This window comes from Canis lupus, chromosome 17 (assembly GCF_011100685.1).
Source record: "Canis lupus familiaris isolate Mischka breed German Shepherd chromosome 17, alternate assembly UU_Cfam_GSD_1.0, whole genome shotgun sequence".
Taxonomy (NCBI): domain Eukaryota; kingdom Metazoa; phylum Chordata; class Mammalia; order Carnivora; family Canidae; genus Canis; species Canis lupus.
The window spans coordinates 50,290,744-50,311,095 of NC_049238.1; the positions used below are offsets into that span (position 1 = coordinate 50,290,744).

At 43.9% G+C, this 20,352-nt stretch overlaps 1 protein-coding gene across 9 annotated transcripts in view; it reads left to right on the plus strand.

Moving 5' to 3' along the window:
* The window catches only part of SFXN5 (sideroflexin 5), a 122,752-nt gene that overhangs the window by 8,900 nt on the left and 93,500 nt on the right, over positions 1 to 20,352 (plus strand). For all 9 annotated transcript variants that reach the window (XM_038561761.1, XM_038561759.1, XM_038561755.1 and 6 more), the window contains 2 exons: positions 2,108 to 2,176; positions 15,174 to 15,251. In XM_038561761.1, the coding sequence (XP_038417689.1) occupies positions 2,108 to 2,176; positions 15,174 to 15,251 (147 nt within the window). The remainder of the gene's footprint in view (positions 1 to 2,107; positions 2,177 to 15,173; positions 15,252 to 20,352) is intronic.

Consider the following 20,352-nt stretch of genomic DNA (forward strand, 5'->3'; position numbering starts at 1 on the left):
TACCATCACATTGGGTGTTCATTCGTGAACATGTGAATTTGGGGAGGGGTACAAACATTTGGTGTCTAGGAATAACCTCAAGTATAGTTATGACATTCAGAAATCTAATATTGATAGAACACTTTTATTAATCAATGATCCCTATTCCAATTTTGTCCATTGTCTCAGTAATGTCCTTGAGAGTATCTTCCCATGATACAGTCCAGAATCACATATTACATTTAGTTGTCTTTCTCTTTAGTTTCCTTTCATGGGGACCAATTCCTCAGTTTTTGTCTTCATAACATTGACATATTTGATGAACAAGGCTGGTTATTTTATGGAATGTTCCTCAATTTGGGTTGGCCAGATGTCTACTCATGATTAGATGCAGTCCCTCCAGAATACTATTTGAGTGACATCATGAAGTTCCCAGGTGTCACATCCAGAGCCACATAATGTCCATCTGCTCCTCTTTTGTCCTTTTAACATGTCCCCATCATTCTGTGGGCTGGCAGTTTCATTACTTTCTGGGACAAAAAGATGAACCAGTTTCATCTTGTCTCTTCTCTTCCCCAGCTCTGGAGTCTGTCACTTCTCTAAGGACCCCTCGATTCATTCTAGTAGAACAGGGTCTGGATGTCATTCTGTGTCTTTGCTATTCACATACTGTCCATCTAGCTCTATTTATCTCCTTGTTTTTTAAATTGGAATTACTCTAGTTGTATGCATTTCATGAAACCATAATCATTTTTTCATGTCATAAATTCTGAAAATATGATTTTAGGTGGCTTCATAGTGATCAATTGTATGAATGGACCATTACTTACTGAACCATCCATCTTTATAAAGAATGCAGTGGTGGGCATCGTCAGCATGTACATCTGACCACACCTTTGAACATCTCTAGTTGTTTCCTTAGACTAAATATTTAGGGGGAAATTTTGCTAGGATGGCAGTGTGAGCATTGTGTATAAGTGGGGAAATGGTTTAGGCCATTTGAGTTATAAGATGTTAGAGCAGCAACTGTTGTAGTTAAGGACTAGTGCCAAGGCTTGATCTGGTCTGTGAATGTGGAGGTAGGGGGTGGAGAGGGTGGGTGCTCCATGCAAGGGGTGAGCAGAGAGTGGAGGCAGCATGGGGCGTGGTATGCACAGAGGACTATTGCAGGATTTTTATTGGGAAGAGAAAGTAGCAGAAGTTGGCTGTAGGGTCTGGTGTCCTAATGAGCAAGGGAAGGGAGGGAGTGTAGAGGCTTCTGCTTCCTTCACCAAGCAGAGGATGGTGCTGAGGGAGCTGTGGGGTTCCAGGGAGGATTTGGGGCAGAGCCTGGAGTGTAGTGAGGCATGAACCCCCAGTGTTTGCAGCTTCCCCTTTGTCCTCCAGCTTGGCATCTTCTTACCCCCTTGAGCTTGGCTTTTTCCCTATGGGAAGAGGGCCCAGTAGCAAGGTTACTCGTTGCTCGGTTTCCTTTCATTGTGGGCTAATGTCTGTGGCCTGCTTTGCACAAAGCCCTCCTTTTCAGGGGCCCCTGCTCTGGGGCGAGGCCAGGGCAAGCAGGCCCCTGTCCTGAGCTTCATAGCAGCTCCAGGCCTATGGGTAAAGAAGGGCTTGAAGGCTGTGAGCTGGGTACTGTCATGCTTGAGTTTTACCTGTGGGGAGCTTTCTCTGGGGGCGGAGCCTAGGCTGCACCTTGGAGAGGGAACTTGCATCACTTGAGAGGTCCAGAGCAAGGTAGGGAGGCTGTGGTACCCAGGAAAGACTGGAGAGGGCTGGGCCCAGACCTCACCTTCAGCCTGTGTGTTTACTAGTGCTTGGGAACTGGAGAAGGCTTAGAGCGAATCTCAGGGATTTGGGAGAAGGGAGAAAATGGGAGACCTTTTGAAGAGGACCTGGGACAGTCATCCAGTGTCTTAATGGTCTGTATGAGTTGACATTAGAAACCCTTCAGACCTTGGAAAGCTGTCCTCAAGTCACTAAGAAGTGAGGCCTCACTGGCAGTCATCAGTGGGGAGTCCTGGGGGCTGTGGGACCCCAATGGTAAGGGTAAGCTCTGGGGTGTGGTCCTTAGGGGCTGGAGGATGGTTGATGGCAGCTGATCTACTTTCTTCTCCCACCCCTTCTCCAGACATCGTTCTATGGTCGCCTCAGGCACTTCTTGGATATCATCGATCCTCGCACGCTCTTTGTCACTGAGGTAAGTCATGGGTGTCACTCTCAGCGGAGGCCCTTTGTCACTGTAGAAGATCCATGGGTCATCTCTGTGTATACTTTATACACATTGTCTCATTCCATTTGCATCTTACAACATCCCTTCAAAGTAGATATACAGCATCATTATTATTTCCAAACTCTAATAAAGTTGTTACCCAGTACATGAACGACACACTCATTACAAAGTTCAGATGGTACAGGTGTGTTACAGTGGAATGAAAAGTATCCTTTATATACTCTCAGTACCCAATTCCCTCCTCTTGCAGCTAATGTTAGGTTTCTTAAGGTGTAGTTTACCTTTTGTATGTGCACCGTTCTGAGTTTTGACAAACATAGTCATGTATCTGCCACCACTATGAGACTGTAGACACTTCCATCACCCTATGATGTTCGTGCACGCTCATTTATAAAGTTGCTCTCCCCTGCTCCTGCCAGCCTCTGGCAACCACTCATCTGTTTTCTGTCCCTACCATTTTCCTATTTTAAATGTCATATAAATGGGATCCTACAGTATGTAGCTTTGTACATCTGGCTTCTTTTCCTTAGCATGATGCTTTTGAGATTCATCCATGTGGCTGCATGTATCAATAGTTGGTGACCTCTGATTGCTGAGTCGTATTCCGTTTAAAGGACTTTGCAGAATTTGTTCATCTACTTGTTGACGAACACCGAAGCTGTTTCCAGTTTGGGGCTGTTATAAATAAAATACTATGAGCATTCTTTGTGTGGACATATTTTATTTTATTTTTGTTTGATGCTAATATTCTATCTTTATGACACTATTGCAACCAAATTGGCTTTACCATCTTGGTTTTAGTAGATATAGAAGACAATGGATTACCATCTTTATTGCTGTAATGTGTTAAGCATTATATCTTAGTAGAATCTAGTTTAATTGTTTCAGGTAGAAAAGTAATCTGAGTTTCCTTTTTTTTTTTTGAGTTTCCATTTTGAATATGTTTGGACTAAAACAATAAATTACCAATGTCTGCAGCAAAAAAAAAAAAAAAAAAAAGAAAGAAAAAGAAAAAAAATTCTTTTAAGTAAATAACTAGAAAGGGACTGCTAGCTCATATGGTAACTGTGGTAAATGTACGTTTAACTTCATAGGAAGCTGCCAAACCATTGTTGAGAGTGGCCCTACATCTGCAATGTTCCAGTTGCTCTATATCCTTACCAAGATGTAGAATTGTCAAATTTAAATTTATTGCCAGATTTGTTTCAGCCTTCATAAGAAGTATGTTTTTATAGGTTTTGTATGTGTATAGCAGTGCATGCACATATAAAATATGTGAAATATTTTTGAGCACTTGAGCAAATATTTGTTAAGCACTTACTGTGAGCAAGGCAGGTTTGCAAGTGTTTTACATGCATTAGCTCATCAAGATTAACTCAAAGCAACCCTACAAAGTAGATATTCTTTTTTTAAGATTTTATTTATTTATTCATGAGAGACACAGAAAGAGAGAGAGAGAGAGGCAGAGACATAGGCAGAGGGAGGAGAAGCAGGCTCCATGCAGGGAGCCCGATGTGGGACTCAATTCCGGGACTCCAGGATCACACCCTGAGGCGAAGGAAGACGCTCAACCACTGAGCCACCCAGGCATCCTGGTGAATATTATTCTAAGTTCCATTTTACAGATAAGGAAGCAGAAGTTAAATCATACACACATGGTGCTGGCTAATGGTGGAGCCAGTGTATGATCCAGGTAAGCTTATTTCCAGAACCCTTATTCTTAACCAGTTTGCATGCTGGTCGGGTAACAATCCCAAGATTACTCAGGTGGCAGAGGGCCTGAGCTCTCATGCTGGGTCCCCACATATCCCAAGGAAAGACATTGAGCCTTTGAGTTGGCTTACCGTGTTGGCAGCACTTCTCCACACATCTTCTCTGTATTGAGCACTGGCTTGCCTCAGCCCAGGAATGGATCCCTCTGGGAGGTAAAAGTCATGATAGAAAGCAGCAGAAGGCCTTCTGGGCACCTGGGCCTAGAACAATCCCAATGGGGCCTGGGAGAGTAGCCCAGTAATGTGAAAAGTGGGAATTACCCTGATATGTGGTTTACTACTGGAACTCAGCATGGACAAAGGGCTCAGGTACTTTACTGACTGACTTTACCTGCCCCTTTTAAGGTCAAGGCTGCTGTACTCTGAGCTCTGTCTGGATTCTCCTAAGGAGTCATCAATGTGACTATATAAAAGTTTGGAAAAGCACCAAGCTAGAGAAACTACTTACCTGGCCTAGGTTATGTGTCTTTTTAGAAAGCTCTGGAATGGTGCAAAACTAGATACAGTTGTAACATAAATCCCAACAAAAATGCCACCTGCTTGATGGAAAAGACCACAGAGGCCAGTGCTTAGCTCAAAGGATAGGTGCTAAGGGTGTGTTTGAGGCACAGTGAGAAATGGTGGAGAAAGACAGAAGGTCAGGAGGTACTTCAGGCTCCCCAGATTACTACAAGTAGGCAGGGGTTTTGAGGATGGTTGGACAGCTATAGGGCGGTATGCCAGCTGTGCCAGGGGCCTATATTCTCCTTCCTCTCCAATCCATCCTCTTTTCATTCCCAGACCATTTCATTTCCTCTTCTCCTTGTGCCACATCTTTCTTGCATTTTGAATGGTCCCAATATTCCTGTATATCACTAAGCCCTTTTTGACTTGTTTCTCCTATCAGCAATTGACATGACAAAGCAACTTAACTATTTACTGGCCAGAAAATAAACAGTACAGCTTTAATTTTGAAATATTTTTCAAATTTCACACGTCCCCTCCCCTCATCAAAGATTTGGTTAGGCTTCTCAGAAAGACTCACACCCCCCATCCCCTTGCTCCCTGGTCGGGGACTGTTTCCAGCACTACATGCTGGTCTTTTGGAAAGTTTTTGTCCATAGATCATCATCAAAGCCTAAAAACTCTGGAAGGTCCATTACTCACTGGTTCTTGCCCAGGCAGGTTGCTTAGTAAGGCCATCTACAGGGAAGCAATGAGAAATTAGAAGCAAAGAGGGGAGTTACCTGAGGCTGTCCCCCATGAACTGTGGCACTTCCAGGAGGGTCAGGTTCCTCTTCTGCTGGACTCAGTCCATAGACCATGACTAGTATCTACAGAGCACTGTTTCTCTCTCAGGGTCCTTGGCTGGTGCTCTGGGAGGGAGTGTGGGGTGGCAGGCACCCAGCTGGAAGAGATCTGGACAGACCTGTTTTCCCGTGACGGGGATAGGTTTGTGGAGACATGAAAAGGTGGTTCAGGAAACTGGAGATTCTTGAGATAGAAAGATCCTGGGCAGCTTGAGCCATCTGGTGACCTGGTTCTGAGAGGCATTTGCTGAGTCGATGGATAGACACATCTTGAGAGACTTTTGCAGCAATTTGTTTGTCACTTATAATTGACCAAGCTTTAAAAAGATTCCAACCCTTGTATGTGTAATGAGGCGTAGGAAATTTTATTCACCATAATTTCTCTTAGGAAGAAGGCTGTCTTTGTCATAAGAACGTCTTGAGCAAGGCGTCAGAAGAGGAGGTTGGTCTGCTTGACAGAGGGGGAAGAATTGTGGTTTTCGATCCTGCCAAGAGAGGAGAGAGAAGGAAGGAGAGGGAGAAACAGTGGGAAGGAAAGCAAGCATCTGGGATGAGCTGAGAGGCCTGTGACTGGGGCTATCTTGAGACTGGTCATGACTACTGGGTGGTGAAAGTTGTTGATGTGTTGTACCATTCTCCCCTCCACCATCATTCCTGGGAAGTTGCCAGTAAAGTCTGCTTGGTTCTTGAAATTTCTGCAAGAGTAGACTATTTAGGGGATGGATCTTGAGGAGCTGTGAGTCTCCTATCATGGTGCAGTGTGTACAGGATCAGCCCCAGCTTTGGCTTTGCACCTAGGTCATGGAATTAGATCTAGATCTCTAAGGGCAAGGTTGTACCAGCTGACATCAAAGTTACTTTTAATTATGGGCTGAAGATGAAAGGAATTTGCTCTTCTAAATTCAATAATTAAAATAAATAAATAAATAAATTCAATAATTATTTAAGGGAATGAATGGTTGACAGATTATCATCCTGAAGGTCAGGGAAAACTACCTGGAATATTAGTGTTAATAACATGAACTCAGTGTAGGATAGACTAGATAAGTAATTATATTGATGTTGGAAACCAGGGTTCTCACCATGAAATTAGGAGGATATAGATCCGGAGGAGGGGAAAGGACAAAGGATTACATGATATTATATTGAATTGGAAGTGTGGAATATGAACTCGTGGCACACACACACACACATTTATGTTTATAATTTCCCAGTTTCCTGGCTCTGCTCATTGAAAGGGCATAGAAGCAATGGTACCTGGTAACAGTGAACACATTTAGCACTCAGATCTTGGTTTCTAAATACCGCTACCTACTAAAAGAAACTGAAGCTTCTTGGAGAGGTGGCCAAATCCACATCTGGGACAGGGAGAGCTGCTACAGAAAGTAGGAGGGCACTCATGAAATGATGGAGACGCAGGAACTGGCTTGAAGGGACCCCCCCTCGTGACATTTGGGGAACTTTGAACATTAAGAAGAATGAAAACAGTGGTTATAACACACTAAATAATCATAATAGTAATAATAATAAATCTGCAAGTCAATAATAACAATAACATGAAGGAGGAGGAGGAGAAGTCCATGAATCTGTAGTAATACTAATAATTACTAACTTTTAGTAATACTAAAAGTGTGGGAGAGGAAAGCTGGTCTTCATCGAAGAATGTCAGCTGATAAATGTAGAAGGAAAGAACCATTGTGTAACGCTCAATGAACTCACTGACTCTGACCAGAATCATCAGTGGATGCTACTTGCATAGAGCAGCGAGTTGTAGGGAAATGGGATATGCGTATGCTCTCAAGTAAGTCTCACCCTGAAGAGGAGTTAGCAAAGAGGACAAGTTACCTTTACAGTAAAGAGCTCAGAGGACACCACTTTAGCCAGGTGGCCAAACTTAGCATCACTGGTGAAAAAATCTGACATTATGTGCCTTCTGATGTGATATGATTCTTGCAGTAATCCCTAAATACTGGAATACATGAAAGGCTAAAGAAGAAAATAAAAACAACTCATAATCCCACCTGGCAGAAATTGTCACCATTGACATTTTGCTGTATGCATATTTGCAAAATTAGGATGATTTATATAATATGTGTGTGTACGTGTGTGTGTGTGTATACTCTTTATATAGAATATGTACAGAGAATCATATGATATATATGTTTGCATAACACTCTTTTTTCCATGTAGCATATCATGAGCATTTTTCCTTGTTATTAAATGTTATTTCAAAATATATCTAATAATGACCTAGTAATCCATCATGTGATTATTCTGTAAAGTACTTAATAATTTTCTCTATTGTGACCCACTTGGGTGGTTTAAGTCTTTTGCCATTATAAATAATATTGCAATAAATATCCATGTACGTAAATCTCCCCATATTTCTTTTTATTTTCTTTGCATAAATTCCTGGAAGTAGAATTTCTGAACATAAGACATTTTAAGGCTTTTGATATGTATTGCCAAATTGCCCTGTAGATTATGCCAACCTGTAGCAAGATCATATCAGTTTATAATCTCAATAATAGTGAGTGATGATGTCCATTTATTTATTTTTATTTTTAAATTTTTCACCAACTAAATTTTTTTTAAGTAGGCTCCATGCTGGGCATGGAGCTCAACGTGGGGCTTAAACTCATGCCCTGAGATCAAGACCTGAGCTGAAATCAAGAATCAGATGCTGGGCAGCCCGGGTGGCTCAGCGATTTAGTGCAGCCTTCTTCAGCCCAGGGCGTGATCCTGGAGGCCTGGGATCAAGTCCCACATCAGGCTCCCTGCATGGAGCCTGCTTCTCCCTCTGCCTGTGTCTCTGCCTCTCTCTCTCTCTCTCTCTCTCTCTCTCTGTATCTCTCATGAATAAATAAATTAAATCTTATAAAAAAAAAAAGAGTCAGAAGTTTAACCAACTGAGCCACCCAGGTGCCCTTCAACTAAATACTTTTTTTAAAATACTTTTTAATTATAATGTTTCTCTACACTTTAAAAGAATTTCAGTATAGTTAATATACAGCATTAGTTTCAGGTGTACAATATAACAATTCAACAATTCTATACATTACTCAGTGTTCATCATGATAAATGTACTCTTAATCTCTTTGAGGATGTCCATTTAAACGCCTTCTAGACAGCATCGATATTCTAATTTAAAAATCTTTAATGGAATTTTTAATTAAAAAATAGCCAAATGTCAGTACCTTTATACATTTTAAGCTCTTGCGTATCTGTATGAATTTTTTGGCCTATTTATTACCCTGAACATTTCTTACTTGCTTTTTTTCATTAATTTCCAAGTCTTCATAATTTTTAATTTTTTACTTATTCTTATTTTTTATTTTTTAAAAAGATTTATTTATTTATTTTAGAGAGTGAAAGAGAGAGAGCACGAGCAGGAGGGGCAGAGGGAAAGGGAAAGGGAGCGAGAATCCCTAGGAAGACTCCTCGCTAAGCACGGAGCCAGATGTGGAGCTCTATCCCTGGACCCTAAGATCATGACCTGAGCCAAAACCAAGAGTCTGGATGCTTAACGGACTCTGGAACCCAGGCGCCCCCTTTATACTTTTTAAAAATCAAAATTTAAAGTCTATATAACTGTCCCTCTTAGATGCTTAGATCTAACACATAGGTGGCTTCCTATCTTTTGCTTTTCCAAGAAAAATAGTCTTGGACCTATCACTTTTCACTTCTGCTACATTTATTTTCTAGAATAAATTCCCCAGGGGTGCCTGGGTGGCTCCATGGGTTAAGTGTCTGTCTTTGGCTCACTCAGGTCAGAATCCTGGAGTCCCAGGATCACGACCCACCTCAGACTCCCTGCTCAGCTTGCTTTCCTTCTCTCTCTCAAAATAAATAAATAAAATCTTAAAAAAAAAAAAAAAAATTCCCCAGAGTAGGCTACCCAGGCTGGAGGGCTGATTGTTTCTAAAGTTTTTGAGATAACCAGACAGATTTATTTTCTAAAGGGTTGGACCTTCTATTATGCTGCCAGAATTATATCTGTTTACCTCTCATGGGCCACCTGAAAGTGATCACAGGTCAGCCACAGGAAAGCAGAGCCTTTCCCTAGGTGCCCCTGGTTTCCCCTTCCCTTGGGCCTCCCTGAGGGTGCCTGGGGCCATGGGGAGCCAAGGACCAATCTCAGCACAGATGTTTAACCCTGTGGGTCCCAGGACTGCCAAGAGGAAACAAGAAGGGGCTTGGGAAGGCTAAGGGAAGACAAGAGAAGGGCTTGAGACTCTATCTGCCTATAAATCATCATCCCCAAGTCAATCATGCCCCAAGTCCTAGCGTTTAGAGCCACAATAAAAATGGTTCAGGCCATCATTGTGGCCAAGGTGAGAATGATGGTTCTGCCTTGGGCAGGTGCAAGACTGACCCAGGTGAGAACAGGTACTGAGCAATCAAGGCATGATGTGACATCAGCTGCTGCCCTCCCCTCCCCCTGCCTTCCATCAGCCATCCCTGCTTCGTTCTCTCACGCACTCACCATTGTCAGTTCATTCCCCCGGCCCCTGATGCTGCCTTTTTTATTTTTATTCTTTTAAAGTTCTGCAAGCATTGAGATTCCCAAAGTCTCCCTTTTGCCTGAGGTGCCCATGTTTGAATGCTTGTTTCTCTGTGTCAGGCTGGGCCTGGCTTTGAATGAGAGTAAAGAAGGCCCTTCCATTTCTTACCAGAGGTGCCCTGCCCCCCTAGCTCTGGGGGATGTAGGCATTGCTGTGAAATCACTGGGAGACCACCCTTCTTTCTATTACTGTTACGAGAATAATAAGGTCTTCCATGCTGATGTTTTGTGGAAATGGCCCAGAACTGGGACTGAGGGGATTTGGGGTTTCTAGGTTGCCTTCTGCCTGCCCCTCTGTGACCCTGGGCATGGAAATGCCCTTCCTTTTTCTGGTCCCGATTATTTCAGAGAGGGGGTGGCCTAGATGGTTCTATGATAGATGCATACAAAGGGGTGTTCTTATCCATATCCTATGTGAATAGGGCATGGTCTCTTGTAATTCTGGGATTCTGTCCAACGAGCATCACCATCGAGCGACTTTGGTCTGTGGCTTTGGAACCTGGATTCCTAACCCTGACCATAGCCTTCACCTCTCCCCCAACAGCCTCAATGACTCATTTTTGTTAAATCTCTCTTATGCATAGCCCCATATAAGAATGGACAGGGGTGAATGGGTCCTGTGGATCCGCAGATGTACCTGAAACCAGCACCCCCGTCACTGCACTGCACAATCTCTGTCAGATAACGGGGACACACAGGTGCTTAAGTGGTTGGGAACCTCAGAGAGATGCAAACCAAATAAATGCACTCTGACTATTCAGAGGTAAAGGAGAACATTTCTGGAAGATTCGTGGAGAAGATGGCACTGAGCCTGGAAGGATAGATGGGGATGGTCATAGACTGTTGGGGAGCAAGAGGGTCCTGATAAAGTGAACAGTATGAATCAGGTCAGGAGGTGGGAACCTGCAGGCACCACCCGGACAGGGAATGGTCCCTTACCGGAAGTGGAGGTGAGTGCTACTCATCCTGTCAGGTGCTATCATGGCCAACATGTATTTAATATATTAAATATTATTATAATACATTTTTATATCATTTTGACATCCTCTCTTAGCCAAGCAGGGATTCCATACAGTCTGAATTTAGTTTGAGGGTGGGCTATGGTGCCCCTCTCCCCACAAAAAAGATTAGTTTTGTTTTTGATGACTCTTTCCCCAGCTTTCCTTTTTGTGTCCTGCTCTCTCTGACCACCACCCTAACACCCCATGCCTGCCCCTCTGCTTCCTCCTACCTCTCAGGACTTTGGGGCAGGACCCTTGGATCCAGATTTCTCCTCTGTTCAAATTCTCTGCCCTGGAGCAGACCTTCCAGGTGCCAGTGTTTCCAGAAGGACCTTCTGGAGACCATGCCCCAGTCAAATACAAGTAGACAACCTCAAGGTGACACTCTAGCAGGTGAGCTAGAGGCAGGCAAACCAAATGAGGGAGTCTGAGAAGCAACCTGGGCCAACCCTTCCCCTGGCCCAGGGCTCTAGAGAAGGGCCTGCAGCCTTTCATCGCCCTAGCTCCTAGCTGCCTTTGCATTCAGGGCCTGGCTGCCTCTTTGTTCCTAGTTGAAAAGACTTCCTGCAAAGTTCACCCGACCACAGACCTCCAGCTTTCCCCAGCCCTCAAGTGCCCAAGGCTCCTCTTTCAAGCATCACAATGCATGGGGGTGAGAGGAGGGTTTAAAGCAGGGAAAACCCTCCTCCCATTCCTCAGGGCTCCCCAGTAATGTCCCCATTCTCTGCCATGAAGAGCCCAGTCCTGAGAACAGTGAGGCCGGGCGAGCTCTTAAAGCAAGTGTGTCCTGGGGGCTTTGGCTGCCCCACAGGGGATCTGAGCCCCAGCCCCTCAGCTTCTGACAGAGGGGCCTGGCTGAGCATTGGGATGGCAGAGCAACAGAAAAGCACGTTCTAGCTTCTTCCAGTCCTAATTTCTCAGACTTGTCTTCAGGAACTTTGGATTTAGTTCTCCCTCAACTCATGCCAAGATCAGAGCTCTTTGGAACTCATTCTTGTGGCAGGAGGCCTCCCTTTGATGACTGTGTCAAATGAGATGGAGTTTGGCCAGGTTGTTATAGGAACTCGGGAGAATCCCTGGAGTGGGAAAATAATGAGAACATGCGGCCATTCACCATTCAGCGCTGGAAAGTAGAGCATTCATTGTCCCGTGGCAGAGGCTGCGGCGTGGGAGGAAGCTGGCCTGGGGTGGGGAGCTTGCCTCGTCCCAGGAGGCTTTCAGAGGGGTGGGGGGCACCCAGCAAGAGTCTGACTAAATTCTGGGTACAAACACTAAACTTTTCACTTTCCAGCCATGTGACCTTACGCAAGTTAAAACAAACAATCAACATGGTCCCGTTTTGTTGAAAAACAAATGCATTAAATCTGGAGGAAAATCATCCTCAGTCTTTTTAAACCATCCTCACTTTTGCGGTAGTTAACTCAGTGGTGTGTTTATGAGTGATTTAAAATTACCTTTTGTGCTTATCTATTTTTTTCCGACATTTTCTCTAAACGGCATGGGTTAAGTGCCCTCTTTACATCACCCCCCCCCCTGCGCGCCCCCCACAACACACACAAATATCCCACCAAGCTATTTCCAATTTGGAAAGAGATTCTGGGGAGAGACTCTGGAATTTTGGAGTTGATATGCATACATTTGAAAGGGGAGGGGCAGTACTTCCCAGCAGTCAGGCTGCTCCTACGTGAGAAGTTTCCCTGCCCTTGATGCCCTGGATTAGACCAGTGTTGGTCACAGGTACTTCACAGACAGGCCTGACGGGTCAGCTGGTCTGGCTGGCTGGTCTGGACTGGCAGTGAGTCCTGCTCTTGCAGTACAGGAAGTGGCTGTTCATTTCCCATCCTACGGGACTGTTCATCAGCTGGCTCAGCAAACACCCTGGCTGCCCTACTGGATGCCCTTCCTGGTACTGCATCCTGCAGTCAGACCAAGGGGCTTCTGTTGAGGTCTTTGCATTTCCATCCTCAGCTAGCCTTGTCCTTCTACTAAAAGGGGAACAAAAAAAAAAAGGAGGAGATCATGGGGACGCGGCAGCTTCACTGGGTTTCTTTGCCCATTCTGGACAACCCTGATGTCTGAGTCCCTTGTCTCACCTTGACATAGGCTGGCTTCTATGACTGTTCTCTGTTTCTTGTTAATTTTTTGAGGTATAGCCTGCATATGGTAAAATGCACAAATCCTAAGTTAATGGCTTAATACATTTTGACTTCTGTTTTGTTTTTTTTTAAGATTTTATTTATTTATTTATGAGAGATACACACAGAGAGAGGCAGAGACACAGGCAGAGGGAGAAGCAGGCTCCATGCAGTGAGCCTGATGCGGAACTCGATCCCAGGACATTGGGATCATACCCTGAGTCAAAGGCAGGCCCTCAACCACAGATCTACCCAGGTGTCCCTGACTTTTGTTTATACCCACGTAACCACCACTCAGATGAAGACATTGAACATTTCCATTACCTTGAAGGGTTCCCTCATGTCTTTTCCAAATCAGCACCCTGCCCCCTCACAAAAGTAACACTGTCATGACCTACACCAGGTTAGTTAGATTAGCTTGCCTGTTTTTTAAATCTATACATACTCTTTGGCATCAGACTTCATTATGTGTATCAGCCTTTCATTGCCGTATAACAAATTGTAGTGGCTTAAAACAATACTCCATTCCTTTGCTCACTGATCTTCAGTTTGAGCAGGGCTTGGAAGGGTTGGCCCATTGCTATTCTGTGTAGCATCTGCTGGGGCAGTTTGATGGGGGACTGGAAAGTCCATTTCAAAATGGATCACTTGCATGGTGGGTGAGTTGCTGCTCAGTTGTAGCCATGAGCCAGGGCCTCAAACCTGTCCAGGTGAGTCTCTTCATATGCAGCTTGGCCTTCCTCACAGTATGATGGCTGAGTTCCGAGTGACTATCCCAAGAGAACAAGGTGGAAGTGCAGGGCATTTTTATGACACAGCCTCAGGGGTCACATAGCCTCACTTCAGCTGTACTCTGCCCAGGATCAGCAGGAGGACACATGGACTCTACTTCTTAATGGGGCTGTGGGAAGGTTCTAGAAGAGAATGGGGCATGGAAGATATTAGAGCATCCGTCTCTGGAAAATATGTTTTGCCACATTCTGTCTGAGAGATTCATCCATGTTGTAAACTGTATTTGTAGTTTGCTTTTTAAATTGTTGTGTAATTTCCATTGTGTACATATACTATAATTTACCTGTGCATTCTAGTATTAACATTTGGATTGTTTGCAATTTGGGGCTTTTTGAGTAGTGAAGCTATGAATAATTCTTATACAAATATTTTGGTGGACAAAGGCTGCCTTCTATTGCCTTGCTGTCTCTTTTTTTTTTTTTTTTTTTTTTATGATAGTCACAGAGAGAGAGAGAGAGAGAGAGAGAGAGGCAGAGACATAGGCAGAGGGAGAAGCAGGCTCCATGCACCGGGAGCCCGACGTGGGATTCGATCCCGGGTCTCCAGGATCGCGCCCTGGGCCAAAGGCAGGCGCCAAACCGCTGCGCCACCCAGGGATCCCTCTTTAGCTTTTAAGATTTTACAGATGAGGGGATCCCTGGGTGGCTCAGCGATTTAGCACCTGCCTTTGGCCCAGAGCATGATCCTGGGGTCCTAGGATGGAGTCCTGAATCAGGCTCCCTGCATGGAGCCTGCTTCTCCCTCTGCCTGTGTCTCTGCCTTTCTCTGTATCTCTCATGGAAAAAAAAAAAAAAAAAGATTTTACAGATGATACAATTCTAGCCTCTTTTTTTTTCTCTCTCTTTCCACACCAGTTACTATAGCCATATGCACTTTAGTATGTAAATCTCTGCTAGTGTTTTAAAAATGTTGAAAAGAAATTATATGAGTATTACATAAATATGTTATCTTTATGAAAACTTTCAATATTACAATTAAGATTAAATTTCCTCCTGACGCCCCTTGTCAAATCTGGAGCTGTTCCTCCTACCCCAATGTAACTCCTGTCACTAGTTTGGTGGGTCTCCTTCTAGAGCTTTTTTGGTGGATTTACACATATAAATATTCTCATAGAAAATATTGTTTTCTATGTGTGTGTGGGCTTTGTTTGTTTGGTATAATGAATGGCATCATACTGCTCTGCAATTCATTTTCTCACTCAAAAAAATATGTTGGAGATGGAATCACATACAGATCTACTTCACTTTTTAAACTGCCTAATAATGTTCCATGCTATTATCAGAACACTGTCATGTAGCCATTTCCCCATGGAAGGACACTTAAATTGTATCCTTCCTTATTGTTTGCAAAGGAGAGAGTTGCAGGAGTCTTGGATCTGTGCCGCTCAATGTCTTTTTTCTTTCTCCTGTAGAGACGTCTCAGAGAAGCTGTGCAGCTGCTGGAGGACTACAAGCATGGGACCCTGCACCCAGGTGTCACCAATGAACAGGTAATTCTGCTAGAGGTAGGGGGTGGGGAGGAAGGTGGCAAAGCTACATCCCCTTCCCTGTAGCAGAACCACTCTCTTGCCTTCATTATCCACTTCTACTGCTACTACATAGCCGTGTGGACTTCCGGCTTTTTGGAGGAGACTTTGAACTCTCCCTCATACCCTGAACCTCATGGAAAGCATGGATGCTGATAAGGCAAGAGAGGCGCAAATACCATAATTTCCTGGAGCTGATATGTATATATATTCTCAACTCACATTCGGTGATGTCAGAGTGGTAGCTTGAAATCAGCCATGTGGAAGTATTTTACACCATGGAAATTGGCAAATGCTATAAGCCAGGACTTTCTTCCCAAAAGAACTAATTTTTAAACATTTACTAGCATACCACTACTCAAAAGTTCAGGATAAGGATGGGAAAGACAAGGGAGTATGGTGGGGATTAGGCTAGGACACTGATTTTATTTTTTAAAATATCAGTTAGGACTTTGAACTAGAGCTAAGTGAAATGTTAATGGTTGTTTTTGGGCTGGAGGAAAGGTAGAGGGATGCACTATAGGGCTACTTTAATGATTATAGGGACACACGGTTAACATGTCAAAGTTTTTCTTTTTCAAAATCTTAAAAATTAATTTCACACTTTTTTTTTTCAAAGTAATATGTATGCAGGGGCACCTGGTGGCTCAGTCAGTTTAGCATCTGCTTTCAGCTCAGGTCATGTTCTCAGGGTCCTAGGATGGAGCCCCATGTTGGGTTTCTCCCTCTCTCTCTGCCACTTCCCCTGCTTGTGCTCTCTTGCTCACTCTGTCTCTCTCAAATAAATAAAGGCTTAAAAAAAACCCCTCCAAAACAAAGTAATATATGTGCATAGTTCAAAAAGTCAAATAGTACTAAAATACCAGAAGGAAAAATAGTATGCTGCTCCCATCCCCCTTCAATTCCCATTCCTTTTCTCTAGAAACAAATACTTTTAGTTATTTCTTCAGATAGGAATCTATGACAAACTAATATGCTTACCTATAGTCCTATTTTTCAACTTGTTCTTTTGTATTCAGCTGGATTCAGCTCTCTTGTTATTTACCCCCATAAAAAACCACATGTCTCTCCCCCATCCTCATCACTCTCCCAAAATAGTTGTCATGGATTTGAGGGTTTGTGGATATTCAGTATTCACAATGATATAAATAGGATTTACTGTTTTTTGTTTTCTCTCTTGTTTAATTTTATATTTTACCTGGAATTAATGATTCCCTAAGTTTTTCACATTGGCATGGTTTTCTTTATACCTTCTTGATCTCTTACTACATCCTAGCAGCATTTTGATACGTTAAGTGCCTCCTTTCAATCTGAAGACCTCTGTCCTTCAGTTCTATTTTTTTTCCCTTGAAATTTTCCCTCCTCCAGCTCTAGGTCTTCCTGTTGGTGTACACTTTCATTTTGGTGGAATACCTCTTTCAGTAGCTTTCTAAAAAAAAGTAAATGTAAAGAAATTTTTTTTAAGATTTATTTGTTTATTCATGAGAGACACAGAGAGAGACAGAGACATAGGCAGAGGGAGAAGCAGCCTCCCTGTGGGGAGCCTGATGCAGGACTTGATCCTGGAACCCCAGGATCATGCCCTGAGCCAAAGGCAAATGCTCAATAGCTGAGCCACCCAGCTGTCCCTGTGGGAAGAAAATTTTGAGTTCTTTTAAGTCTGAAAATTGTCATTCTGCATTGTCTTTTTTTTTTTTTTTAAGGCTTTTTGTTGGTGGGGGAGGGGGTGGGGTAAAGAGAGAATCTTAAGCAGGTTCCATGCCAAACACAGAGCCCAATGTGGGGCTTGATCCCATGACCCTGATAGGACCTGGGCAGAAATCAAGAGCCAGATTCCAACCAACTGAGCTACCCAAGTGCCCCTACACTTAGTCTTAACTGACAGTTTGGCTGAGAAGAAAATCCTAGGCTTACAGACATTTTCTTTCAGAATTTTGAAGACCTTGTTTTACTGTCTTCTCAGTATTGGAAAATGTATTCTCATTGTCAGCTGTTGGAAATCTGATATATTTAATTTCTGATTCTTTGTAAGTAACTCATTTTCCCTCTTTGGAAATGTTTAGTATGTTTTCTATTATATTTATTTTTGAAATTCCACAATGCCTTCTCTTAAAATTTATTATTTTGGGTTCCTGGCAACTCCTTTCAATCTGAAGACTCCTACTCTCAATTCTGGCAAATTTTCTTATACTGTTTCTTTGATAATTTCCTCTTATTCTGGGACTCCTATTTGTCAAATATTTGACATCTTAGATTGACACTTATATTTTTTTCTCTTCCATCACTTTGTCCTTCTCTGTGGCTTTGCAGGAAATGTCCTTGAGTTTATTTTCAACATATCGATTGAAATTTTAACTTCAGCTACTATAATTTTAATTTCTAAGAGCTCTTTGATTCTTTTTAAAATTGTTCTTAATAGAATTCTTTTCCTGTTTGCAAATACAGTAACCATCTCATTTCTCTGCATTCTGGAAGCCAAGTAGGGGAAGGAGGCTGGATTCCCAATAGTTGCTTTGCAGACTTTAATTAATTTCCCTACTTTGAATCTCACCCAATCCCATCCTCCACTGTGTGGATGTTCCCAAGTCTGGGATCACTTGGATTCAGTTTCTCCAGAAGGCTGATAAGCCCTCAGCATCTGGGGAACACAGGTGATGGTGGTTAAGAGTCATCTTGTGGGGCACCTGGGTGGCTCAGTGGTTGAGCACCTGCCTTTGGCTCAGTTCGTGATCCTGGGGTCCTGGGATCGAGTCCTGCATCAGGCTCCCTGTAGGGAGCCTACCTCTCCCTCTGCCTATGTCTCTGCCTCTCTGTGTCTCTCATGAATAAATAAATAAAATCTTTTTTTTTTTTTTTTTTTTAAAGAGTCACCTTGCTGTATGGTGAAGGTCTTGGGATCTTATTACTTTGAGGATAGACTTTTAACCAATTCCCTGTGTTTAGCTTATGATTAGCCTTTTTTTCCTATGGTACCTGGTCTCTCCAAGTCCTGAGTTTTGCTGGTGTTTTGAGGGCAATCAACTGTCTCCTTAAGCATGCACTCTGCAGGCACTGAGGGGGTGGTTACTTCCTCTCTACTGGATCAGTTACTAAAACTTGTTTTCCATTCAAAAGCATAGTGCTATCCCTACTCTGCTGTTGTTTCCTTTTCCATTCTTTTGGTAACTTTATGAGGCATTAACTCTGCTTTCTAACACCTTTAGGTGTAAAGCCCATGCTGAGGCTCTAGGCTGCCCATGACACACTGGTTGGATGTTCCTGGGGTAGGTGGCTTAGTCATCAGCTCTCCCCAACCCAGTTCATTTAATATGTCTTTATGGAGCACCTGCAGGACAGTTGTGATGCTGGAGCCTGAGGGAGAGAACAAGGAAGAAAGTAGATGAGGATCTTGTTTCACGGACCCCCAGAATCTAGGGAACAATTATGAATAGCCACAATACTATAGGAGAGCAGAGGAAGGAGTAATGTGCACAAACTGTCTAGAAGGGATTTCTTGGCTGGGATTTGAGGAATGAGAAGGGGCTGGCCAGGAGAAGCACTGTGTAGGAGCCGTCCAGGTGAGGAAGCACATCATGAGCAGAGATAGCAAGCTCCTCCAGGGGAATTCTAGATGAATGTGCTCAATTGCGGCCTGGCCACTTGAAAGGAGGGCAAATGTGTGAGTTGATTGGAGCACCTTGGCCAGACATCCTTGTGCAGGGCCCTGGGGGGTGATGGGAGATGAGGCAGTGATGGCTAGGCAGGTCTATCTTCAGGCATCTGTGCTGCCATTAGGAAGGACAGGCCATGACCAAATCATCCCTGAGCACAGTACTTCCCTCTGGCACAGGCACTGAGGAGCCTGAGTAGCATGACCTGACATGCTCCTCTTTAGGCTAGAGTAGTCCTCAGACCTTTGCAGTTCCTCTTGGACCCATCAGAGGTGAGTTCAGCCCCCCAAACCTTCCTTGTCCTCTGTCAGCTCCCAACCCAATCTCCGTCTGGCTGAGGTGGCCTCTTGGGACTCCCTCCAGCATCCAGAGTTTGGGGAATGTGGCCATGTATTTCCCCCTTATTTCCTTCAGTAGCCTTAGATTGCTTGTCCTGTTTCCTGGGGCCTCTTTTGTTTTCTGTCCTAAAAGTCCCCATGTGCCTCCAGGGAGCTGGGAGGAGGGGTGGTTGCGGGGATCTTGGCGCTAGTTCTACTTCCCAATTCTGGCTCATGGTGATGATGCCTGTAGTATCTATCTGGTGGCAGGGTAGCACATTGCTCTAGGTGGGAGCCTGCTGCTCGGCCCCTTTACTAAGCAGATCCTCCCTCTCCTTCCCTTTCTGGTCCTCCTGGCTCTCCGGGGCATCAGGGATTGGGCTCTGGCAGCTCTTACAGTGCTTCCCTCCCTGAGCCCCATCTACAAGCCACACACCTTCTGGCCTCATAGACAGGAATTGAGTGGGTGGGTGATGATATATAAGCCCAGGATTTGGGGAAGCCTCAGCAATCTGGAGTTAAGGATAGTCCCCTATTCCTGGTCCAGGCGGCCCTGCTCACAAGTTTTATCCAGGCCCAGGGTAGCTTGTGATCTCAGTCTGGACAGCTTCATCTGCCCTGGGCTCTGTGCCTGCTCTGACATCCTTTTTTAGGCATGTGGATCAGAAGCCCCTGGCTACCTGCTATTGCCTGCAGACCTGTCTTGATGTCATGGGCAGCCCTGGGTAACCTGCGTACCAGTGTGTTATCTAACCTGGCCTCTGGTTATGACATCTCACCAGTGGGTATACACAAGTGGATTGTTCATACCCGATGGCCTCTATTTGGTCTTCTGTTAGTGGGTAGCTTATATCTCTCCACCAGAGACTGTTAACTCATTAAAATGTTGCTATACCAGTGAAAAATTCATCCTTAGGATAAAATAAAAGTAAACATAATTTACCCTTTGGGCTTGACAAGTAGAAATTTGATATGTGAGGAGCCCTGATAAAGACTGGAGCTATCAGTTAAACAACAAAGCCATAGATGAGAGCAAAAGTATAAGTATAGGCAGCTGGACTAGATTTCTAGATATTGACTCTGCTGTGCTCACTTTAT